This window comes from Phyllopteryx taeniolatus, chromosome 14 (assembly GCF_024500385.1).
Source record: "Phyllopteryx taeniolatus isolate TA_2022b chromosome 14, UOR_Ptae_1.2, whole genome shotgun sequence".
Classification (NCBI taxonomy): domain Eukaryota; kingdom Metazoa; phylum Chordata; class Actinopteri; order Syngnathiformes; family Syngnathidae; genus Phyllopteryx; species Phyllopteryx taeniolatus.
The window spans coordinates 26914119-26940766 of NC_084515.1; the positions used below are offsets into that span (position 1 = coordinate 26914119).

The 26648-nt window shown below is 43.4% G+C and overlaps 1 protein-coding gene across 6 annotated transcripts in view; it reads left to right on the forward strand.

Moving 5' to 3' along the window:
* The window catches only part of mrpl37 (mitochondrial ribosomal protein L37), a 77367-nt gene extending 54869 nt beyond the window's left edge, over window positions 1–22498 (forward strand). For 2 of the 6 annotated variants that reach the window (XM_061796478.1, XM_061796474.1), the window contains 2 exons: window positions 7122–7253; window positions 9469–11055. In XM_061796478.1, the coding sequence (XP_061652462.1) occupies window positions 7122–7253; window positions 9469–9669 (333 nt within the window). In that variant the 3' untranslated portion in view covers window positions 9670–11055. The other 4 variants (XM_061796473.1, XM_061796472.1, XM_061796475.1 and 1 more) reach the window with 4 other exon arrangements.
* Window positions 22499–26648: the final 4150 nt, after the last annotated feature.

A 26648-nucleotide genomic window follows, 5' to 3' on the forward strand; every position in this document is an offset into this window, starting at 1 on the left:
GTTGAACATTTTGGAAGGTGTGTGTCTCGTTACATCTGGCGTAAATGTAGCACAGCATTTCAGAAAAACAACATCATACCAACAGTCAAACGTGGTGGTAGGGTGATGATCTTGGGCTGTTTTGCTCCTTCAGGACCTGGACAACGTGCTGTGATTGATGGAACCATGAATTCTGCTGTTTAACAGAAAATCGTGAAGGAGAATGTTCAGCCATCAGTTTGTGACCTCAAGCTGAAGCGTGCTTGAGTTCTACAGCAGGATAACGATCCAAAACACAACAGCAAGTCAACTTCTGAATGGCTGAAAAAAACAAAATGAAGGTTTTGGGGTGGCCTCATCAAAGTCCAGTCTTGAATCCGACTGAAATGCAGTGGCATGTCCTTAAAAAGGCCGTTCGTGCGCAAAACCCTTCTATTTTTGCTGAATTCAAACAGTTTTGCAAGGAAGAGTTGGTGAAAATATTTCCACAGAGATGTGAAAGATTCATTGTCAGTTTAAGAAAACGCTTGATTTCAGTTGTTGCTGCTGAGGATGGCCCAACCACTTATAAGGTTTATAGGGGTTTCACAAAAGGCCAGGTAACTTTGAATATTTTTTTTCCCTTAAAAAATGAAATCTCCATTTAAAAACAACATTTTAAGTTCACTTGGGTCGTATTTGTCTGATATTTTTGTTCAATTGTTTGTTATCATTTGTTCAATGATCTTAAACATTAGTGTGGAGAAACTGCAAAAATATAAGAATTTGAGAAGGGGGCCAATACTTTTGCCGGCTTTCGCGAAAGCTCTGCCAACAGTCAAAGCAGATATCTTAGCCCAAGCATCCACAATCCATTCACATATGGTGGCGTAACTTGCCCGCCGTTGCCTCCCAGTCTTAGTTGCACTTGGTTTTTCACAGCGCCTGTGAGATGGGAAGCGCATGGAGTCACAGATCAACAGAGACGGTGACACGTGGAAAAAAACATCTGGTCTCTTTACGTACACCTCACTCAGCCACTCTCTCATTTTCTCCTCGTCCATCCAGCCCTTTTGATTGGCCTTAACGATTACTTCGGCTGGAAACCTTTCTTTAGGCAGCGTCTTCCTCTTAAAAATCACCATAGGTGGCAGTTTCTGTCCATTACCATGGCAACCAAGCACAACAGTAAAAGCCGACTTCTCGTGCCCCGTTGTGCGTATCGCTACTGTGGTGGTCCCCTTCTTCTCTACAGTGTGGTTCACCGGGATGTCGAAAGTTAGCGGCACCTTGTCCATGTTGGTGATGTGGTTGGGCTAGATGTATTTGTCGGCAATCTTTTTACTGCAGTAGGAGCGGAAGATGGCCAGCTTTTCCTTGTAATCCGCCAGACGTTGCTGCGCCACGGTAGTCCTTGCCCGGATGGATAGATGGCAATGTTTCATAAAACGAAAGCAACAAGACAGACCTCCTTGAAAATGTTCCATTTTCATTTCTTCTGCAAGCATTATTGCCCTCAGTCGAATGGTGACTGTAGAGACGCTTCTCCTGGCTGTTCTTTGCTCATTAATCCATTGCTCGAGTTGGTTTTCCAATTCGTGCCACCTCGCCTTGTTTCCGCGGAAACTCAGCTACGTCTTCTTGACTTGGTGAAGCTCGTTTTCCTTCTTCCTCCACTTGCGAACCATGTATTCATTGATCTTGAATTCTCTCGCAGCTGGTCGATTCCCATGTTCCTCCGTGTAAGTGACAGCTTGCAGTTTAAACTGTGCTTCATAAGCGTGTCTCTTCGTAGGTGCCATTTTCGGGGGTCCTTAGCCAAACCGATGTTGTCTTGCGCAATACACACCCCGGCGCTATATATCTACTGGGGCGTGCCTTTAGCGTCCTCCTTCACACGCACCCTTCCCCCTTTACGTCCGCATGCTGTACTCAGTCACGTCCGCCTTTCCTCTATATAAGCAGCGTGCCGGCAGGAAATGCTCCCAGTCAGTCACACATAAGGCGCGCCACGTCCATTTTGGAGAAAATTTAAGACTTTTAAGTGCGCCTTATGGTCGTGAAAATACGGTAATCTTAAATTTGTACATCGACATGTACTTGAGCGGTGTAAATTAATGTTTTTCTGCGTGAAGAAAATTTATTTATTTAGTCTTCCAGATTTGATTTATGTTTAAAAAAACGAAATAATAATAATAATTTCTGCGGGGGTCCGAGCGCCTTGTGGCTGGACCTGCAACCATGGGGACTGCCCGGGCACAGCCCGAAAGGGTAACGTGGGTCCCCCTTTCCATGGGCTCACCACCTGTGGGAGCGGCCATACGGGTCGGGTGCAGTGTGAGCTGGGCGGTGGCTGAAGGCGGGGACCTTGGCGATCCGTTCCCCGGGTACAGAAACTGCCCCTAGCGACGTGAAATGTCACCTCTCTGGCAGAGAAGGAGCCCGAGCTTTTGTGTGCGGTTGAGAAGTTCCGAAGAGAGAGAGTCTGGCTCACCTCCACACATTGCTCTGGTACCAGTCTTCTTGAGAGGGGTTGGACTCTTTTCCACTCTGGAGTTGCCCATGGAGCATATGTCTGTATACTTATTGCCCCCCGGCTCGGCGTTTGTACGTTGGGGTTCACCCCGGTGGACAAGAGGCTAGCTTCCTTCCGCCTTCGGGTGGGGGGGACGGGTCCTGACTGTTGTTTGTGCACCAAACAGCAGTTCAGAGTACCCACCCTTTTTGGAGTCCTTGGAGGGGGTGCTGGAGAGCGCAAGGGACTCCCATCGTTCTGCTGGGGTACTTCAATGCTCACGTGGGCAATAACAGTGAGACCTGGAAGGGCGTTATTGGGAGGAACGGCCCCCCCGATCAGAACCCGAGTGGTGTTCTGTTCTTGGACCTCTGTGCTCACCACGGATTGTCCATAACGAACGCCATGTTCAAGCATAAGGGTGTCCACACGTGCATTTGGCACCAGGACACCCTAGGTCGCCGTTCGATCATCGACTTTGTGGTCGTGTCATCAGACTTGCGGCCGCATGTCTTGGACACTCTGGCGAAGAGAGGGGAGGAGCTGTCAACTGATCACCACCTGGTGGTGAGTAGCCTCCGATGATGGGGGAAGATGCCGGTCTGACTTGGCAGGCCCAAACGTATTGTGAGGGTCTGCTGGGAACGTCTGGCAGAATCCCCTGTCAGACGGAGTTTCAACTCCCACCTCCGGCAGAACTTCACCCACGTCTCGGGGGAGGCGGGGGACATTGAGTCTGAGTAGACCCTGTTCCGCGCCTCTATTGCCTAGGCGGCCAACCGGAGCTGTGGCCGTAAGGTCGTCTGTGCCTTTCGTGGCGGCAATCCCCGTACCCGTTGGTGGACACCAGCGGTGAGGGATGCCGTCAAGCTGAAGAACGAGTCCTATCGGGCCTTTTTGGTCTGTGTGACTCCTGAGGTAGCTGATGGGTACCGGCTGGCCAAGCGGAATGCAGCTTTGGTGGTCGCTGAGGGAAAAACTCTGGTGTGGGAGGAGTTCCGTGACACCATGGAGAATGACTTCCGCACGGCATCGAGGAAATTCTGGTCCACCATCCGGTGTCTCAGGAGGGGGAAGAAGTGCACCATCAACAATGTGTAGAGTGGGGATGGGGCGCTGCTGACCTCGACTCGGGACGTTGTGAGTCCGTGGGGAGATAACTTCAAAGACCTCCTCAATTCCACCGACATGCCTTCCCTTGAGGCACAGATTCGGGGGTCTCTGAGGCGGGCTCTCCTATCTCTGGGGTTGAGGTCACCGAGGTGGTTAAGAAGCTCCTCGGTGGCAAGGCCCCGGGGGTGGGACGATGGGAGTCTTCGTCGTGAGCAAGCCAGCAGACGCACATTATTAGTGTATTTGCGCCTGCCTCGTTGAATGAAGGAGGGCTGTTGTGTTGTGTTTTGATTTGAATTCCATTTGGAGATGATCTAATTTAATTTCCAGTGAGCGAACGTTGGAAAGGAAGAGGGATAGGAGCGGTGTTCCGCAGTGGTTAGCGTTTAGCCCATCGCAATAACCGTCCTTCTGCATGCGACCAAATTACCCCTGCTTGCGCCTCTTTCTGCTCGAGCTGCTTATCGAGTCTGCTGCTTCGTAGGCCGCTGGGTCTTGTCGAGAGCTGCACGTAAACGGTCGTGAACATCATACTGTAGTTACAAACTCAAAATCACTGGATGATCGTGATTTCAGCATGTCATAGCAATCTAATGCTAATTTGCTGCAAATATTGACTATTTTGGTAGTTGTACAGTCCTGTCCAGTACAGTACAGGTGAAGAATTTTGATCAAAATATCCATGACTGTCACAAGCCAATGCAACAGCAGCTTCTTTGCCGGCCGCTAGCGACCAGCGTGCCGCTGAATGAGATGACTCCTGTTATCGGTCCAGTTTTCTATGTGACGTCTTTTTTTTTTTTTCAATATCGGTCCGATAATTATCGTGCAACCCAAGTTTCTAGTGAACTTCATGCAAAAGCCGAGCTCATTCACGTATGATTATCATCAGTTGACGTTTGTTGACCCAAGGAAAAACATTGGGAAAACCTCATGGTCAACCACCAAACAAAAATATCAGAAAAAGTATGAATATTGACATAATTACCTTGTCTCAGTTTAGTCACAAATTTACTTGGTGTGAAATCTGGGCTTCTATAGTTGAATACAAAGGTAATATATTGGCAGGAAACGAAGAATTGTTCTGTTGTATGAATCACAACAGGTGGATGCACCTTTATTGTACCTTTTGCCATCCACGAGAAGAGCATTTAATTTTTCCACCATTTCACTGTACGTGACTTGCAGAGATAGAACAGCAAATACAAATTTCAGAGTTAAATAATTATATTACAATAATGACAAAATAGTTAATCGTAATACTGTGAATAACTTTCACTTTTAACCTAACGAGACAATACAATTTATTTTCCTAATAGTCAGTGTACCGAACCAAACCAAACCGAAAAACCATGACCACAAAACCGAAATACGAACAGAACCATGGATTTTGTAAACTGTTCCACCCCTAATCTCAACCATTCAATACTAAATATTTGTCTTTGCACGTTTTCAGCACATCAAACATATTTATTTAGAAGCAAATCACTATTATAACTTTAAAGGGTCTTTTAAGTCACAGACTGTTTAGTTAAATATTTTGTCATTTGCAATTCCCTATACTTTCAAATCCATTTTGTAACAGATTTTTGTCAGAATCTCCAAAGCTTTTTAATTTCTGGAAAATAACCAGGCTTCAGAATCAGTTTGTTCCTTGATGGAGGTAAAAAAAATTTAATAAATAAAAATTTAAAAAACAAAGAAAAATACTTAATTTACTCTTACTACAAAGAGTTTTCTTTTTGTAAGCTGAAGTTTGAATACTGCAGACTGTTGGATTGAGGCCAACTTTGTCTTTTTTATCTACAGACTATCCCCTCCAAAAGTATTGGAACAGCAAGGTCAGTTCCTTTGTTTTTGTTGTATACTGAAGACATTTGGGTTTCAGATCGAAAGATGAATATGAGACAAAATTTCACAATTCCAGCTTTTTGTCATGGTATTTACATCTAGATTTTAAACAACTCAGGACAGAGCGGCTTTTATTTGAAGCGACCCACTTTTCAAGTGACCAAAAGTATTAGAACATGTGACTGATGGGTGTTTTTCGTTGCTCAGGTGTTGCCTGTTAGATTGATTGCTTAAACAGTAGTGCTTGTTTTTGGCTTTGGGTTTCACTTTGAAAACTGCATTAGCTGTTAAACAAACATGAAACCAGCGAGCTGTCCATGGGAGAAAAGCAAACCATTTTGAAGCTGAGAGAAGAGAACTTGATCAGAGCTATTGCACCAACATTGGGCAAAGCCAATACAACAATTTGGAATGTTGTAAAAACTAATGGTGTACTGTGCAACAGACATTGAACAGGTCGGCCAAGGGTGTCAACAGCAGTTGGTGACAGAATTATTTTGAGAGCTGTGTAGAAACACCAAAAGTGTCAGTGACATCACTCCCAACCTCCACAGGGCAAGGGTGAAGTTATCACAATCCACTCTTTGAAGAAGACTTAAAGAGAAGAATTATACAATCCATACCACAAGATGCAAACCACTCATCAGCAAAAAGAATCGGGAGGCCAGATTGGATTTTGCAAAGAAATACAGAGATGACCCACAAATGTTTTGGAACAAAGTTTTACGGACTGATGAGACCAAGATGACCCTCTAAAAAATGATGGAAAGGTCACAGTATGGAGAAAGAAAGGATCTGCTTATGATCCAAAACACACAAGCTCATCTGTGAAGCATGGTGGAGGTAATGTCATGGCATGGGCTTGCATGGCTGCTTCTGGAACGGTCTTACTAGTTTATGAAGTAACTCATGATATTAGCAGCAGAATGAATTGTGAAGTCTACAAAACCATTTTGTCTGGCAATTTACAGAAAAATGCATCCAAACTAATCAGGAGAAGCTTTATCATGCAACAAGGCAATGACCCAAAACACACTGCCAACACAACAAAGGACTTCATCAGGAGGAAGCCAAGTCAATCACCAGACCCTAACCCATGCATTTTACCTCCTGAAGAGGAGACTGAAGGGAGAAACCCCCAGAAACAAACAAGAACTGAAAGAGGTTGCAGTAAAGTCCTGGATAAGCATTTCAAATGAAAAATGCAACAGTCTGGCAAAGTTAATGGGTCGCAGGCGTGATGCAGTTATTGCAAGTAAGAGTTATGCCACCAATTATTAAATGTTATTCATTTATGTTTATTGATTCATGTCTGTTCCAATGCTTTTGAACACTTGAAAAGCGGGTGACTTCAAACAAAAGATGCTCTGTCCTGAGTTGTTTAACAGATCTTGATGTAAATACCATTAAATAAAAGCTGGGATTCTAAACTTTTGTCTCATATTAATTTTTTGATCTGAAACCCAAATGTCTTCAGTCTATAACAAATACAAAGGAATTGACCTTGCCGTTCCAATACCTTTGGAGGGGACTGGAAATCTTCAGCCTCTCACTTAGCCTCTAAACTAAAAATTCCTCCTGACACCTTTTCTGTGTGAAATTGACTGCTTTGCATTTTTTTGTTTCCCCCACTCTTCCTCTCTGTCATGTCTGGATCTGTTCATACATGCACACATACGCCAAGGCCAAGACCTATCAAGTCTTGGATCATCCTATCACAATACAGGCTGTCGGGACCAATGGCAGACTTTTCCAGTTCATTGTTTTTCAACTCAACACCACAGATCTGAGCGGTGATGATGGCATCAAAAACCAGGTTTTTATCTGATTTGTACTTATTGTCTCTGTTTTTCTATGAGAGGTAGTGATGCACTAGCTCCTCTAAGTTTCAAAAGACTAAAACAGCTTTAAGACATATATATCAATCAGATTGCAAACAAACTATGCGGTTTGCTTAATTTTGATTCACTCTAGGGCTGGACCATAGAAAAGCATAAAAAAAATAGTGCACTCCCCTTGTCTAATGAAAAAACAAATGACAATGAATTATTTAAAACAAGTTTTGCTTCTTTTTTTCCCTTCTGCAAAGAGCAAAGAAATGAGCCAAATTTAATTTGAATCTTAAATTTGTACATCAACATGTACTTGAGCGGTGTAAATAAATGTTTTTATGTTTGAAGAAAATGTTTATTTTGCCTTATTGTACTCTTCAGTCTTACAGATTGCTTAATTTATGTTAAAAAAAAAGTTGTTTTAAAGTCTACGCGTCTAAGTCTTAAGTCCCCTACGTTTTTGTTTTTGTCACCTTTTTCATGCCTTTGGTGTTTCCATGTCTGAATATAAAATAATACACGTCCACACGAGACGTCGCGTCTTAAACGAAAATTATTTTGTACGTGACTTATCACATCACTTCAGAATGTGGGCAGGTTAAAAGTATGTTATTATTATTATTAATATATTTTTGTAATTTAAGATATATTAGTCTTCATTAGTCCCAAAATGGGGAAATTTGCATCGTTTCAGAAGCAATTGTGGATATAGGATATTGGTATATATAGGATATTGGTTAATTTTCACCGATCCCACCGAAGCATGATTACCTCTAGACTTTTTCAATCAAGAGATCACTTTAAACAGAATTTCAAAAGTTCGACAAAATATCTAAAAAAGCTGCAACAAAATGACATGATCAAAAGAAATTCCAGAGCATTTGAAAAAAAAAAAAGTAATTGACATCTACCAGTCTGTAAAGGGTTACAAAGGCCATTTCTAAAGCTTTAAGATTCCAGCGAACCATAGGGAGAGCAATTATTCTCACATGGAGAAAACGGAACAGTGGTGAACCTTCCCATGAGTAGGGTTGGGGATCCTTTGAATTTGAGTGATTCTGGTTCCGATTCCGGTTTCAAACGATTCTCGATTCCGATTCTTTTAGGGGTTGGGTCAAAAAAGTTTGCGTGGTTTAAATAAAGGGTGTGCAAATTATGAACATCCATTTCTTAGCAGCATAGACTAAAATGAACATTTGACTCGTGGTGCCTTATAACCAGTATCACAAAAAAACAAGTCTTTGTTGGTGAGACTCTTCAGGCTGGCTGTGGGTGAACGTTAATTAACTCAGTGTCTCATCTTTGATTATTATTATTATTATTAATCACTTTATTTGAAAGGGGACAATGCAATTTCATAAAACACATGAAATAAACATGGTTAAAAAAGCCAGAATTAGCCAGAAGGCTAGTTTTCATCTTTGATAGGCTACTTCGGACTGGCTGATAATTAATTTAGCGTCCGTGTGAGATAAACCAGGCATCCATGTGGCCGTCTGTCTCGGCGGGGGAGTGGAGACACCAATGCAGCTCAGTTCGGGGTTTGGAATGAGGCAGGAGTCACAGCTTCAAAAACCACCACATTCAGATTCAACTGGCAGGCTGTTAACATCGTAGGCGCACGGTGAATGACTGGTTAGCACATTTCAGTCCACCTGTGTGTGGTTGGAGCTGCGTTGGTTTTCTCCGGGTACTCCGGTTTCCTCCCATATCCCAGAAACATGGATGGTAGGTCAATTGAAGACTCTAAATTGCCCGTAAGTGTGAATGTGAGTGCAAATGGTTGTTTGTGCCCTGCAATTGCCTGGTAACCACTTCAGGGTGTACCCCGCCTCTCGCCTGAAGATAGCTAGGATAGGCTCCAGCACGCCCGCGACCCGAGTGAGTATAAGCGGTACGGAAGATGAATGGATGAATGTTACATCCTATGTCCATTTCTGTGAAGAAGTGTGTGTACCAACAAAGTCATTTTGGACATTCAAAAACAACAAGCTGGGGTTCACTGCCAAACTTAAGCAACTTTGCCAGGCTACAGAGGACGCCTATCGAAGTGGGGATAGATCCCTGTATAATCGCGCTAGAAACTAGCAGACTAAAGAAATTTAAAAATTAACCTGCAATCTCGGGTCTGAATAACTACAGGCCTGTCGCCCTGACGTCTGTTTGTCTTTTGAACGGTTCATGCTGGACCACCTCAAGAGCGTCACAAGACCCCTGGTGGACCCCCTGCAATTTGCCTACCGAGCAAACAGGTCTGTGGATGACTCAGTCAACATGGGACTCCACTTCATCCTGGAACACCTTGACGGCGCGGGGACCTACGCAAGGATCCTGTTCGTAGACGACTGCACCTCAACGCACCCGGCTGTCAAACTCCTGAAGACAGCAACCTGGAGCTGAAGACGCTCAAGACTGTAGAGATGATCGTGGACTTCAGGAGGTATCCTTCGCCACAGCTGCCCCTCACACGCTGTCCAACTACCCTGTGAGACCTTCATGTTCCAGAGAATTACAGTCTCTCAGGACCTGAATTGGGAGACCAACATCAACTCCATCCTCAAAAAGGCCCAGCAGAGGATGTACTTCCTGCAGCTTCTGAAGAAGCATGGCCTGCCACAGGAGCTGTTGACGCAGTTCTACACAGCAGTCATCGAATCACTCCTGTGTTCATCCATCACAGTCTGGTTTGGTGCTGCCACAAAAAAGGACAAACTCCGCTTGCAACGGACAATCAAAACTGCTGAAAAATTTGTCAGTACCCTCCTATCCAGGGTAGATAGGAGGGTACCGACAAATTTTTGCTGCTAGAACTAAACAGGGTCACCACCTCTTCCAGCGCATTCCCTCAGGCAGGCGCTATCGAACAATGCAAAATAGAACGAGCAGACATTCCAACAGCTTCTTCCCTCTTGCCATTATCTTCTTAAACAGTTAACTTACAATTCTATTGAAACATGGTGCCAATTTTGTCTTGAGATTATAGTCACATCTCTGTTTGGCCATTATTCATGCACTCACTGCCGTAGTCTCGCTACTCAGCACTACTGGCATATCTGTTGTTGACAATATTGGCCACTCGTGCTTGAGAAGTATCTGCACAATTGACATTGTTCCAGAGGATCGCACTACTCATCACTTCAAACTGCATAGTTTCTTGAAGCCTCTGCGCCATTTGCACAATGGTCACTGCACCAGACTATTGTTCTATTAGTAATTTCAAACTGCTCTAAATTGCTAGAGAACTCTGCATCATTTGCACAATTGTCAATTTTTTTTTATTGGCGTTACCACATTACTTGTAACCTCATTGCTCAGCGACTGTGTTTTTATGTCTCAAAAGTATTCACTGTCAATTGACGGTCTGTTGTCATACTAGAATGGCTCCAACTACCAGAGAAAAATTCCTTGTGTTTTTGACATACTTGGCAAATAAAGATTATGATATTACTATACAGTACAAAATTGTTTTGTACTTTTTTTCATGGCCTAAAACAGTACTAAGTTTTTGTAAAAAAAAATTTTAATCGAAACTTTGCACGCTGGTGTGCTTGATGGTGACATTGACGTACTCACAGGCGGGCCAAGGCGGGTCGCTTTCATGAGCCATTACGAATTGGTGTGCTTCCTAGTTCCAAATCTGTTGCCATAGATGGACGGCTTCACCCATAAAACTGTTATTGTACCAAAAATAGCATGTTCCAGACTCTATAGCAATGATTAGAAAGACTCTAATTAATTTATGCACTGTGTTTACTTTTTGTAAGTTAGTATTATTTAATTCCCCTGTCTTAGGTGTGGTTGGATGAAGATGCTGAGATCTACGATTTTGCAAAAGTCAGACCACCCTTCATCAAGAAGCAACTGAAGGTAAATCAATTACTCCCTAGCAAGCTCTTTAATTTAAAGTTGACAAATGATGCATTGTTTTCGTGAGGCAATTATGCATTTATATGGTCATAATGACCCTCTAGGAAACCATAACTATGATGTGGCCTGCGCCAAAAATGAGTGTGACACCCCTGCCCTAAATAGTTAATCAACCTTGTTTAATCCCACCCTTCATCTTGGTTTTTTTTTTACATTTTTTATTTTGTACCAAAATGAGTCACATCATGACCAATGACCTGCCTCGTTGTCACTGACGAGTGCAAGTATGTGGCCGTGTCAATGACACGTTGGAGGGTAAGTTCCTTCATCAAAGCCGCAGTGTCATATTTATAACACTAGGGTGCACCCATAATATAATAATATTAAACACATTATTTAGGAGTAATTAAGACTCAGTATTAATAATGATTTTTTTCAATTATTAGATTGTAAACCGTCAAATATACAGTATATTAAATTACAACTATAGACAATAAATGTTGCATTAATATGAAAGTACACCATTTTCAAAACGTATACTCACTGGTATACCTTATTAAAAAGTAAGAGAAGGGACTTTATGCCACACAAGTAATTTATGACGTATGACGTCATATGATTTATGGCCCTGTTTTGACAGGTTGTGCCTTGGTGGCGAGAGAGACTTTGTGAGGTCAGACAGGGGTCACGCGAGGACATCCATGAGCATGCTGGGTCCTGTGGTATAATTATGTCTTCCTCTAGCGGTCGTAAAACAATAAAACCGGTACTTTAAAGGGTTATAAGACAAAAGTACAGCGGCTGAAATATGTATTTAACACGTCACCATTTTTCTTAGTATATTTCCAAAGGTGCTATTGACATGAAATTTTCACCAGATATTGGGAACAACCCAAGTAATCCATACATACAAACTACGTAGTACAAATAAGATCAGAAATGAAGTTGTAACAATGTGAAATGACACAGGGAAATAGTATTAATAGTACATGAAGAATGGGAGGTGCAAAAAGGCATGAAAAGCCAAGACAACACCTAAAATCTATCAATAATCAAACAGCAATACAGCCCCTTGTCAGTGCAAATGAATACCAGCTGCTGTAGTCCTAATTGATGGCCTACAAAAAGGTCAAGGTGTGAGTCAAGACACATCTCATGATGGGTAAGAGCAAAGAGCTGTCTCAAGGCCATCGCAGAGTAATTGTTGCAAAACATAACGATGGCGTTGGTTACAGGCGCATATCTAACCTTCTGAATGTTCCAGTGAGCATGGTTGGGGCCATAATCTGTAAGTGGAAAGCCAATCATACCACAATAAATTGGCCTCAATCAGGTGCTCCTCTCAACCTTTCTGACAGAAGGTGAAAATAATAATCAGAAGAGTTCTCCAAGAGCCAAGGACCACCTGTGGAGAGCTTCAAAAAGACCTGGAATTGGCAGGTACTGTTGTATCAAGGAAAACACTGAGTAAATGCACTCCACCGCCATGGCCTGTATGCACGCTCACCACGCAAGACAAATTGCTGAAAAAAAACATGTCAAAGCGCGTTTAAAGTTTGCTGAACAACATTTGGACAACCCAGTTAATTACTGGGAGAATATAGTCTGGTCTGATGAAAGCAAAATTTAACTCTTTGGATGCCATAATGCACACCATATTTGGAGGACAAATGGCACTGCACATCACCCTAAAAACACCTTACCAACAGTGAAGTTCAGAGATGGGAACATGATGGTGTTGGGGCTGCTTTTCAGCACATGGTAAATTTTATATATTGAAGGTAGAATGAATGGGCAAATCTGCTGCCATCTATGAGGATGATGAAAATGAAACGTGGGTGGACATTTCATCAGGATAATGATCCAAAACATACTGCCAAGGAAACTCTCAGTTGGTTTCAAAGAAAAATAAAGCTGCTAGAATGGCCCAGCCAATCACCTGACTTGAATCAAAACTCCAATCAAAAATCTATGGGAATAACTGAAACTCAAGGTCCACAAAGGAAGCCCACGGAACCTTCAAGATTTGAAGACTGCTGTGACCAAAATCACACCAGAGCAATGCATGCGACTAGTTTCTCCATAGAGGAGGCCTCTTGAAGCTGTCATTGCAAACAAAGGCTTTTGTACAAAGTATTAAATAAATACCAGCTGGCGTGTTCAAAACCTTTCTTTGTGTCATTTCACATTATTACATATAACTTAATTTCTGAGGTTATTTGTTCTGCTTTCTTTGTATGTATGGATTATTTGGGTTGTTCCCAACATCTGGTGAAATTTTCATGTCAATAGCAGCTTTGGAAATATATTTAGTCAAAAAATGGTGATATGGGAAATACTTATTTATCGCTGTCTCTCCTGTAAAATCTGTCACTTCACAGTGTTGTAAAACAATACAGCCATCCATCCGTTTTCTATACCGCTTATCCTCACTAGGGTCAGAAGCGTGCTGGTCACGTCCTATAAAATCTGGTGCTTCAAAAGGTTACGTGAGGTCTGGCAGGGTCATGATGTGTCATGTGGTATAATTAATGCATTCTTGTAGAGCAATAAAAACATCAGGGGGAGAGGGTCATGCAAGGTCGCCCCAAGAACATGCCTAAGCACATGTCTGGGAGAGGAGAGGATAGGAGGAGGGGACAAGGGTCACCCACGAACATGTTGTGTCTGGTCAGGAAACACAGGGTGTTGACAGAGGGTCGGCAGGAGGTGTCTAGCAGCTTTTAGCAGAAAGTATATGTTGTAAAATCTTCTAGTCAGTGACATCAAGGGGTACGACGTCATCAAAATGATCAATGAAACAAGCATGTGCATTTATCTGGGGGGTTCCAGATCAAACACTGATGTGCCATGCAAAAAACAAATATATTGATGACTGGTTCAACAACCGCTAACTGATTAATTGGAACAGAACTGGCCATTGACAGCCTCTGGAATTGTGGGGGTACAGATTCCAGTAAGACAAGGGTGAGCTGTGTTTGTACAAGAAAGATGAAGGATTGGGTACATTTAGGTACATTTAACCCAAATGATTAGGCTGTACTAAACCATCTCATCCTGCAAGTCATGCAGAAATATGTGTTCATCTGTACTATGGGATAGATTTACCATTATTTGGATATGGAGAAACTCAGCCAGCAGCCGTTGGTTCTTTAGGGTAAAGGTACACTTATGTGAGGGGTTGGAGAAGGAGGCGAGCGAGTGTGTACAGCAGAACAATTTGGACTTTCTGTTGGAATCCTTCAACCGTGAATGTGGTATATTTGAGTCTTAGGCTTGCCAACAAAAGTATGGACTGAGGGTGGCTGTGTTCTCGAGACTGCGACCAAGTTTTCAGCTTGTGCAATTAAAAATTTCATCTTGTCACATTTGCGCGAGTGTGTTTTAATGGTTGAATTATGCCTTTTTTCTGGTCCTCCTGAGAGAGAGAGAGAGAGAGAGAGAGAGAGAGAGAGAGAGAGAGAGTTGGGACCGTGTAATGCCATCTCAATCATTATGAATTCAATTTGAGTTAAAAGTGACCCGCTGCAGTATGATTGGCAGCCTGCTGCAACATAATTGACTGCTTCTTCCAGATAGGACATGCTATTATCATCAGCACCATCATGTACACGTGCACCACATATGCCATTACAACGTACGCCGTTGTGTCTGGCCGGTGGCCACCATGTACTTATATTGACGCTGGCCCACTACTTACTCATTTTTAATGACAACTGTGAGCCTTCAACTCATCTGGACTACTGGTGAGCAAGCTAGCTAGCCCGCACCGACCTTGTGAAGTCCAGTAAGCCAGTAAAGTCACCCACAGGTTTTCTTTTTACACACATTATCACTATCATTACTGCTACATTTGTCATGGGAATAAAACCAAAAGTTGTTTCCCGAGTGACGCCACATACGATTGTCTTAATTTTACGTGTGCGCGCGTGTGTGTTTAAGTAAACTCCAACTGATAGTGGCAATGTACAGCTTGTAGTCTCTTTTTTTGACGAATATTTACTAATTATTGCTTGGGTGTCAAGTGAGCGAAGCCACCTGCTGCCATACAGCACTTGTTTCTCAAATTTTGGCTTGCAAATCAAAGCAGAAATATTCGATTTTGCCCCTCAAAACCAATTACCGTATTTGCATGACCTTAAGGCGCACTTAAAAGTCTTAAATTTTCCCCAAAAGGAACGCGGTGCCTTATAATGCAGCACGCCTTATGTGTGTTCCAAAATCTATAAATGTTGTTGTGTTCCAAAATCTATAAATGTTGTGTGATGAGTGCTCCGCTTGACTGACTGGGAGCATTTCCTGCCGACACGCTGCCTATATAGAGGAAAAGCAGACATGGCTGAGGACAGCATGCGGCCGTTAAAGGGGGAAGGGTGCGCGTGGCAGAGGACGCTAAAGGCACGCCTCCAGTAGGTATATAGAGCCGGTATGTGCATTGTCCAAAACAACATCGGTTTGGCTAAGGACCCATGAAAAAGAGACACGCTTACGAAGCAGTTTAAACTGCAAGCTATCAGTTACGCGGAGGAACATGGGAATCGAGCAGCCGCGAGAGAATTCAAGATCAACCAATCCATGGTTCGCAAGTGGAGGAAGCAGGAAAGCGAGCTTCGCCAACTCAAGAAGACGAAGCTGAGTTTCCGCAGAAACAAGGCGAGGTGGCCCGAGTTGGAAGACCAACTCTAGCAATGGATTAATGAGCAAAGAACAGCCGGGAGAAGCGTCTCTACAGTCACCATTCGACAGAGTGCAATAACTCGGAGCTTGCCATCATTCCGGGAGGTTTGACGAAGGAACTCCAACCGCCGGACATCGGTGTAAACAGGGCGTTCAAAGTGAAGTTGCGAGCGGCGTGGGAGCGATGGATGACAGATGGCGAACACAGCTTTACTAACTAAGACTAGGAGGCAGCGCCGGTCAAGTTACGCCACAATTTGTGAATGGATTGTGGATACTTGGGCTAACGTGTCTGCTTGCACTGTTGTTCGAGCAGCGCCCAATAATACGGTGCGCCTTACGAATGTGTTAAATACAGAAATAGACCCCGTAACTGAGACTGTGCCTTTTAATATGGTGCGCCTTATGGTCGTGAACATACGGTATTACATTTTCAGTTATTCTATGAATAATTATACAACATGCTCTGACTTACTTTTTCTCACTTTATTTCTGAAGTGACATTAAACAGGCCTGTCACATATGAGAATTTGCAACCAGTAGTGAAAGTATCCTACTGACAGTTCTATGGAATAATCAATTAATCAGCTAAAATCTTGGTTTGGTTAAAGAGCAGTTATGAAGACACTAGGAAATGAGTCATTTACTTTATAATGAATGACGAATTTTCATTTTATTTTTGTTATATTCACATTACATTCTGTCACTACTCTTTCCCACAACTTCATTGTGTGGGTCATCAACTTTATGCCTATATAGTTCCCACAGCTCTGCGTATCACCCTCGTTCTTAAAAATCGGCACCAGCACAGCACAGCTACTCACCCACTAGAAGTTTGTTGAACAGCCTGGTCAAAAACTCCACAGCCACCTCTCATAGATGATTCAATACCTCCACAGGTATGTCATAAGATCAGCTGCCTTTCCATTTTTCATCGTCTTTAGTGCCTTTCTAACTTACCCCTTTCTAATCATTGCTACTTCCTGGTCCGCCACACTTGCCACTTCTGTTCCTTCTTCCTCTCATTTTCCTCATTCATCAACTTCTCAAAGTATTCTTTCCATCTATCCAGCACACTACTGGCACCAGTCAACACATTTCCATCTCAATCCTGAACCACCCAAACCTGCTGCACATCCTTCCCATCTCAATCCCTCTGTCTGGCCAACCTGGATAGATCTTTTTCTCCTTCATTTGTGTCAAACCTGGCATACATGTCATTAGACTTTACACCGATCTGATCGGCCTGATCGGTATCGGCCGTAATTAGCATTTTATCCTGATCGGCTGATCGCCTTTGTCATAATCCGCCATCATTGATCAGCTCCGCAAAATACATTTACTCTGTGTCGCCATCGTGTACCGTATATTTGAATCCAAAATCTTTTGACGTAGTACTGTAAATATCTGACCACCAATAAAGTTATTTAAAAAAAAAAAACATGTCGGCGGGGTGGGACAGATAACACTTTTGAGACAGACAACACGTAATGCCTGGATCAGACTACAAGACAAATTTGGTCTTTTACGATTGCGCTATGTCAAACTACTGAAAATAAAATCTTGTATTCCGATACCACTGCAGCCCGTTTTTTTATGATCACTGGGCTTCATCTTGTCAACTCTAACGCGGCCAGATACACTTGTTACCATGGCGACGACAACACCAATGGATCGCGCCTTGTGTTTGTAAGAACACAATGGGGAAAAATCCTTGTTGGTGGTCACCGGTGCTCGGGCGAGGACGTTCGTTTAAAGCTTTAAGGCCCGGACCACCGAGAGCCTGTCGCTCCTCTTCTCAAAAAGCAGCACAACACTCTTCCTTTCTCAGGTTCCACCACATGGTTCTCTGCTCTGCCTTTCTCTTCTATATCTTCCCCACCACCAAAGTCATCTTACACACCACCATCCTATACTGTCTGGCTACACTCTCCCCGACCACTACCTTACAGTCAGTAAACTCCTTCAGATTACATCGTCTGCACAGGATGTAATCTGTCTGCATGAGTCTACCTGCCCTCTTGTAGGTCATCCTATGTTCCTCCTTCTTCTTGAAAAAAGTGTTCACTACAGCCATTTCCATCCTTTTTGCAAAGTCTACCACCAGCTGTCCCTCTAAGTTCCTTTCCTGGATGCCGAATTTACCCATTACTTCTTCATCACCCGTTTCCTTCACCAACATGTCCATTCCAATCTGCACCAATCACGACTCTCTCTCTGTCTGGGATGCTCAGAACTACTTCGTCTTCCTTCTTCCATAATTTCTCTTTTACCTCTAGGTCACATCCTACATGTGGGGCATGTGGACCTGTGGGATATTACATTGTACATAACACCCTCAGTTTCAAGTTTCAGCCTCATCACTCGATCTGACACTCTTCACTTCCAAGACATTCTTAGATAACTCTTCCTTTAAAATAACCCCTACTCCCTTTCTCTTCCCATCTAAACCATGGTAAAATAATCTGAACCCTGCCCGTAAACTTCTAGCCTTACTGCCTTTCCCCATGCTCTCCTGGACACACAATATATCAACATTTCTCCACATCATCATGTCAACCAACTCCAGAGCTTTTGCTGTTGGAGTCCCAACATCCAAAGTCCCCACATTCAGTTCTAGGCTCTGTGCTTTCCTCTTCTCTTTCTGCCTAAGATCCTGATTTCCACCTCTCTTTCATCTTCAACCCACAGTAGCTGAATTTCCACCGGTGCCGAGTAGGTTAATGGCGCCGATGGCAGATGTTGTTAACCTGGGCCATGACCAAGCTGGTAGGGAACGCTCATATTTGTTTGGCAAAGTTTTAAGCTGGATGCCCTTCCTGACGCAACCCTCTGCATTTAAACGGGCTTGGGACCGGCCACAGTTTGCACTGGCTTGTGCCCGCCATAGGGCTGCATTCTTAATTGACTTAGCATATTACTGCATATACACAACTAAATGTTGGCGAACTAGTTTTGAAACCACAAAGTCTGGGACAATAACCCTTTGTCAACCCTAATGTTTCCGGACTTGCCCTGACATGTTCAGGGATGACCGCGCGTAACTTTACTGTATAACATCTTATTGTTTTCCAAGAATGCATTAATTACACCAAGTGACACATGTCCCTGTCTCACCTCATGACTTCTTCTAAAAGCTGATAGACTCCTCTCACTGACCCTTATGTCGACCCCCGTGTTTCCTGTCCTGACATGTCCAATGTCCGTGCGTGTTATTGTTTTATAACCCCTTTGAAGTGCCAGTTGACCTCGCATGACCCTTTGAAGTACCAGTTTTATGACCGCTAGAGGGAGCCATACTTAGCGGCCATAAACCTGGGGTCAGGGTCATAAATCACTCGTTTGACAAATCACATTCTATTAGGTTTTTTTCATGACTGCATTTATCACAGCAAGTATTCCAGGTCCTGAAGCAACTAAACAGCCCCAGACCAGCACACTACCACTTAACTGTTGGAATGATGTTCTTTTTCTGAAATGTTTTTACTTTTACGCCAGACGCAATGGCACACACACCTTCCAAAAAGTTCAATTTTTGTCTCATCAGACCACAGAGTATTTCCCCAAAAGTCTTGGGGATCATCAAGATGTCTTCTGGCAATATTGAAACGAGCCTTAATGTTCTTATTGCAGCAGTGGTTTTCGTCATGCACACCATCTTTGCCCAGTCTCTTTCTTATGGTGGAGTCATGAACACTGACTTCAGCTGAGGCCTGCATTTCTTTAGATGTTGTTGTGGGGTGTTTTGTGACTTCTTGGATGAGTTGCCACTGCACTCTAGTGGTAAATTTAGTCGGCCGGCCACCCCTGGGAAGGTTCGCCACTGTTCTCTGTTTTCGCCATTTGTGGATAATGGCTCTCACCGTGGTTCCCTGGCGTGCCAAAGCTTTAGAAATGGTTTTATAACCTTTTCCACATTGATAGATATCTGATGGGAAATATTTAAGTGTCACAAACTTAAAAGAAGAAATAATCAGGAAGTGAGAAAACACTTTTTCACACCACTGTTGTGTCACTCTTGCCAACAGTCCTCTTGGTTGCAACATAAATCTAATATCAAACACACAACACAATTGACACAATCCACAATATACAACACATACAGTATGAATGTCAGTGCTGCCGTACATTTAAAACTATTTTTGAAGCTAAAATAATTTCTTCATCTGTGTGAACAGGCATATTGGGAGACAGCTTAAGCTCAGCTTGTTAGCCAGATGTCATTGCTAACTGTTGGCTGCCTTTGCCAACACTTTAAGGCTTCTTTATATTCCCGCGGACGGCGACCGCGCTGACGTCACTGCGGCTGTCCTGCGCGTAGTTTGCCTTTATACTCTAGCACTGGCCTGGCCAACCCGCGGCTCGCGAGCCTCATGCGGCTCATTAACTAGTTTCATGCGGCTCTTCAGGAGCTGTCACATGACATGCGTCAAAAATGCTTGGCTGGCGCTGTCATTCACTCCCCCTACAGCTAGATGGCACACTGACCATGTAAGCCTGTTTGAGTGACGTCAAACGAGCGACGAGAGAATCTTTGGTGTGACATAATTTGTGTTGTAAACAATTTCCGTCAAGTTACCTCTTGAAATGGCAGGGAAAAAAAGCACAGCCAAACGAAAATATGAAGAAGAACACAGGACGTTTTTGCCAGAGTGGGAGAGTTTATATTTTTTTTGTTAAACGTAATGCCAAGCCGATCTGCCTTATATGTCACGCAGCATTAGCGCATTTCAAAGCTTCAAATCTTCAGCGTCACTTCAGCTCACTCCACCCTAACATCGAACAGGTATTTCCAAAAGGGACTGAACTTCGCAAGAACAAGTTGGTCGCTTTGAAAAGCAAGGCAGAAAAGCAGGTGCAGTTTTTCAAAAAAATTACAAAACACTCAGAGACCGTAACGCTTGCATCATATCAGCTGGCTTGGAAGACAGACTGTTTGAAAGCCCCGCTCGTCACAGATGAGGCTGCGGCTGAGTTGGAGATGATCGACCTTTGTGAGGAGGATCAACTGAAAGCTGTTTTAAGGGAAGGGACCGTTGAGTTCTGGAAAAGTGTGCCAATTGAAAAATACCCCAACATCAAACGAGCTGCGCTTAAGATACTGTCCATGTTTGGGTCAACGTACGTCTGCGAGTCTGTGTTTTCTACCCTGAAACATGTGAAATAAAAGCATCGATCTGTTCTGACTGAAACTCATTTGAAAGAATTGCTTAGAGTGGCAACAACAGAATACAAGCCAGATTTGAAGAGGATTGTTCAAGATAAGGAATGCCAGAAGTCTCACTAAGCAGCATAGTAAGAGAAAGATGTTATTGAAAATTATTCTATTATTGTTTGTGGACTTGCTTGAACTGAGAGTTTGTGTGTGTGAGACAGTGCACACAATGTTAACTGTTGAAAATTACTGATATTATCATGTTGGTGTGGTTATTTTCATTAGATCTGGCTGAGCAGAGGTCTGTGTATGCGTGCATACATGATTAAAAGATGATGTTCATGTGTATCCGTGTATGTGGCTCTTTGCAGTAACACAGAAAAAAAAGTGGCTCTTAGTCTCTGACTAGTTGGCCACCCCTGCTCTAGCACAACCCACGCACGCAGTTTTGAAAATGTACTGCAGTTCACCTCCAAGTCGGGGGTGTCGCTACGGTGGGTATTGGCTCGGACACCACAGGGTGGAATTTCCTCTGCATTTTTTGGCCATTTCCGGTAGCCGTTTTTACTTTCCTTTCAGTAACAAGGAACAAAGCAACAACAATGGCGACCGTGGAACAGTGTCTGCTAGAACAAATGGACCGAGATGACCAGATGATACCTTTAATTATGCTGCCAAATTGATCGAGAAGGCAGCGGCGTCGATGGTATGTAGAACCAAGGGGCATGCTGCGTACGTCATCACAGCATGTGACTAAAACGGACCAATCAGGAGAGATGATCTCCGGCATTCTACGTCCAGCAACAATTTTTGCCATGTGCGCGTCAAGCTACAAAGAGGGCCAATTCGTCGGTCACGTGATGCAATACAGGCGTTGTCGGCCGCGCAACTGCGAGAGTATAAAGAGGGCTTTAGAATCTGCAATCTACAGTCTCAGTCTCCTACTTGAGAATAATGCTACTTCATTGCTGACTTTAACAAAAAGAAGAGATCATGGTGTGCGATCTTACCTAGGTCTGTCTTGAAGTGCTCATAATGCTTTATCACCCTATATTAAAGGCATTTTGAGTGCCAAAATTTCCAGTGTAACTAAAACGTCTTTAATTTTGTATCATCCTCTCTAGGTACCAGCTGGTCTTGCAGGATACAAGCCAGAGACATTCACCAAATTCCTTGCCCTATACCTTCATGGGGCTGTGTAGCACTAAAGACCCCCATTCATAGTTGTGACAAATCTATGAATCAGTATTTCTGGGTGCAAGTTTGAGAAAGGGATGCGGGAATTATGTCTCAAGACTCCCTTAATGTTAAGTGAAACAAGTTGCATATTACAGTCTTATTTACGCACCACGATGACGTCATGATCATGTGCTAATCATGAAACTTTTGTCGATTTGGCAGAATCTTTTTACTATGTTATGTTATGTTGACTTGTTTCACCAAATGTGATCTGCCATAACTTTTTCACACAGGGCCAGGTAACTGAAGTTTTGTTCTGCTTAATAAATGAAATCGCCATTTTAAACAGCATTTTAAGTTCACTTGTGTTATATTTGTCTGATATTTACATTTGTTTGATGATCTTAAAGATTAAAGTGGGCAAATTAGGCAAAATAAAAGAATTTGAGAAGGGGGCCAATACCAATACCACAGCACTGTAGCTCAAAACACGGCTGTGCGACTTCCAGTCGGTTTTGTGCTGGAGGGTCACAAATTCTTTCAATAATGGGTAACAAAGTGTTTTTCAATCAGTAGTTTCTGGAGTTGGAAATCCTGGAATGCTGTACCTTCTCAATTAAGGGAGTTGGCCTTTTCTCACTACACTTGGCCAGCGTGAAAGGTACGTATGGCAACACGCAAGTACAACAGCACCCCAGTGCGGCCACTGCAGACGATGTCCTTATTTGGAAGTCCTGACGTAGCAGCCTGCGAGGAAGTTGGGAGGCTTTCCCCGCTGAGTAGACCGCAACTCGACAATATGTATTTGTATTTGGCTTTCCTTATTTTAAAGGGGACATATTTTGCAATGCATCCAAACTAATCGGGAGAAGCTTCATCGTGCAACAAGACAATGACCCAAAACACAGTGCCAAAACAACAAATGACTTCATCAGGGGGGAAAAGTGGAAGGTTTTGGACTGGCCAAGTCAATCGCCAGACCTTAACAAAATAGAGCATGCATTTTACCTCCTGAAGAGGCTGAAGGGGGACACCCCCAGAAACAAACAAGAACTGAAAGAGGCTGCAGTAAAGGCCTGGAAAATCATTTCAAATGAAGAATGGAACAGTCTGGTGAAGTCAATGGGTTGCATGCTTGATGCAGTTATTGCAAGTAAGGGTTATGCCACCAAATATTAAATGTTATTCACTTTAATTTAATCGTCTATTCCAATACTTTTGCTTACTTGGAAAGTGGGTGCCTTCAAACAAAAGGTGCTCTGTCCTGAATTGTTGAACACATCTAGATGTAAATACCATGAAAGGAAAGCTGTAATTCTGAACTGGAAATCTTTTGATCTGAAACCCAAATGTCTTCAGTTAACAACAAAAACAAAAGAATTGACCTTGCCGTTCCAATACTTTTCGAGGGGACTGTTTTTGTCACTCGCGAAGATCTCCGCCTTCCCTGTACGTTCCCGAGCCAGCGCTGTCATCATTCTGTAACAAACGTGTGCTCTAGCCAGGGGGTCTTCTACACGGAGGCAACCAATCACAGTGAAGGTGACGGTGGCTTGCCCGTAGCCAAGTGCGGTGTGAAAAGGCCTTTACAAGTGTCCTAGTAGACTTTAGTCCAGAGGTCTTCCATGGAACGATAGTTCACAACACTGTTTAAAATAACAACAACATTGAATCAGGGTAAAAATTTGTATCTAATGTGATTCCCGGGAGACGACATTAACAGGTTGTATTTTTGTATGTCGCGTGACTTATAACTCGAACTCTCGAAATACGAAAAGTCACATGGGCACTTGCAGTGGACACAAAAAATATCCACAATACTGTTCAAATGTCAGGTTTTATTGACAGAAAAATATGGGACCAAGATAAATAATTTCCTAACTTTTTCCACCATGAATGTGACCTACAGTATAACCCATACAACTCGTTGAAATGTTTTTTAATTAGAGCTGCAACTAATGATTATTTCAAAAATCGATTAATTGGTCTTTTTCAATTAATTGATTGTTTTTTTTTAATCATTTAATTCATATCCCTTTTCAAAGTAAGGAATTCAGGATAATTTAAAATAAAAATGTTAATTTCATCCATCCATCCATCTATCAATTTTCTGTACCGCTTATCCTGACTCAGGTCGCGAGCATGCTGGAGCCTATCCCAGCTATCTTCGGGCGAGAGGTGGGGTACACCCTGAACTGGTCGCCAGCCAATCGCAGGGCACATATAAACAAACAAACATTCACACTCACATTCACACCTACACCCAATTTAGAGTGTTCAGTCAACCGACCACGCATGTTTTTGGGATGTGGGAGGAAACCAGCGTCGTCGTCGTCGTCTTCTTTTCCTTTCGTCTTGTCCCTTTAGGGGTCGCCACAGCCCATCATCCTTTTCCATGTAAGCCTATCTCCTGCATCCTCCTCTCGAACACCAACTGCCCTCATGTCTTCCCTCACGACATCCATCAACCTTCTCTTTGGTCTTCCGCTAGCTCTCTTGCCTGGCAGCTCCATCATCATCCTTTACCAATATACTCACTATTTCTCCTCTGGACGTGTCCAAACCATCGAAGTCTAATTTTATCCAACCTGGTCACTCCGAAGGCGAACCTCAACATCTTCGTTTCCGCCACCTCCAGCTCTGCTTCCTGTTGTCTCTTCACTGCCACTGTCTCTAATCCGTACATCATGGCTGGCCTCACCACTGTTTTATAAACTTTGCCCTTCATCCTAACAGAGACTCTTCTGTCACATAACACACCTGACACCTTCCTCCACCCGTTCCAACCTGCTTGGACCCGTTTCTTCACTTCCTGACCACACTCACCATTGCTCTGGACGGTTGACCCCAAGTATCTAAAGTCCTCCACCCTTGCTATCTCGTCTCCCTGTAGCCTCACTCTTCCCCCACCACCCCTCTCATTCATGCACATATATTCTGTCTTACTTAGGCTAATCTTTATTCCTCTGCTTTCCAGTGCATGCCTCCAACTTTCTAACTGTTCCTCCACCTGCTCCCTGCTTTCACTGCAGCTCACAATGTCATCTGCAAACATCATGGTCCACGGGGATTCCAGTCTAACCTCATCTGTCAGCCTATCCATCACCACTGTAAACAGGAAGGGGCTCAGGGCTGATCCCTGATGCAGTCCCACCTCCACCTTAAATTCGTCTGTCACACCTATAGCACACCTCACCGCTGTTCTGCTGCCCTAGTACATGTCCTGTATTATTCTAACATACTTCTCTGCCACTCCAGACTTCCGCATGCAGTACCACAGTTCCTCTCTGGGTACTCTGTCATATGCTTTCTCTAAATCTACAAATACACAATGTAGCTCCTTCTGACCTTCTCTGTACTTTTCCATCAACATCCTCAAGGCAAATAATGCATCTGTGGTACTCTTTCTAGGCATGAAACCATACTGTTGCTCGCAAATACTCACTTCTGTCCTGAGTCTAGCCTCCACTACTCTTTCCCATAACTTCATTGTGTGGCTCATCAACTTTATTCCTCTATAGTTCCCACAGCTCTGCACATCACCCTGGTTCTTAAAAATGGGCACCAGCACACTTTTCCTCCATTCCTCAGGCATCTTCTCACCCGCTAGAATTCTATTGAACAAGCTGGTCAAAAGCTCCACAGCCACCTCTCCTAGATGCTTCCATACCTCCACAGGAACGTCATCCGGACCAACTGCCTTTCCATTTTTCATCCTCTTTAATGCCTTTCTAACTTCCCCCTTACTAATCATTGCCACTTCCTGGTCCACCACACTTGCCTCTTCTACTCTCTTCTCTCTCATTTTCCTCATTCATCAACTCCTCGAAGTATTCTTTCCATCTAGACTACACTGCTGGCACCAGTCAACATATTTCCATCTCTATCCTTAATCAACCAAACCTCCTTCCCATCGCTATCCCTCTGTCTGGCCAACCTGTATTGATCCTTTTCTCCTTCTTTAGTGTCCAACCTGCCATACATGTCATCATATGCCTCTTGTTTGGCCTTTGCCACCTCTACCTTTGCCCTGTGTCGCATCTCAATGTATTCCTTTCGCCTCTCCTCGGTCCTCTGTGTCCCACTTCTTAGCTAACCTTTTTCCTTTTATGTTTTCCTGTACTATGAGGTTCCACCACCAAGTCTCCTTCTCTCCTTTCCTGCCAGAAGATACAGCAAGTACTCTCCTGCCTGCCTCTCTGAGGAGGAAGGGAGGAAACCACACAGGCACGGAGAACATGCATTGATTTGAACCCCGGTCCTCAGAACAGTGAGGCAGATGTGCTATCCAGTTAACCCATGTGCCACCCTCAGCATCAACCCTATTGAAGATATCTATGGCATTGCAGATATTATGTTGAACCATAGATATCATATACAACAATAGATGGACCCTGGATTTCGAGCGACCTGCAGAAGTGGCTGCCATCTTGAACCAGGAGTGGTGGTCCGACCTCTCCACTCCATTAATATCTATTGAGACACTGGTCATGACCGCACA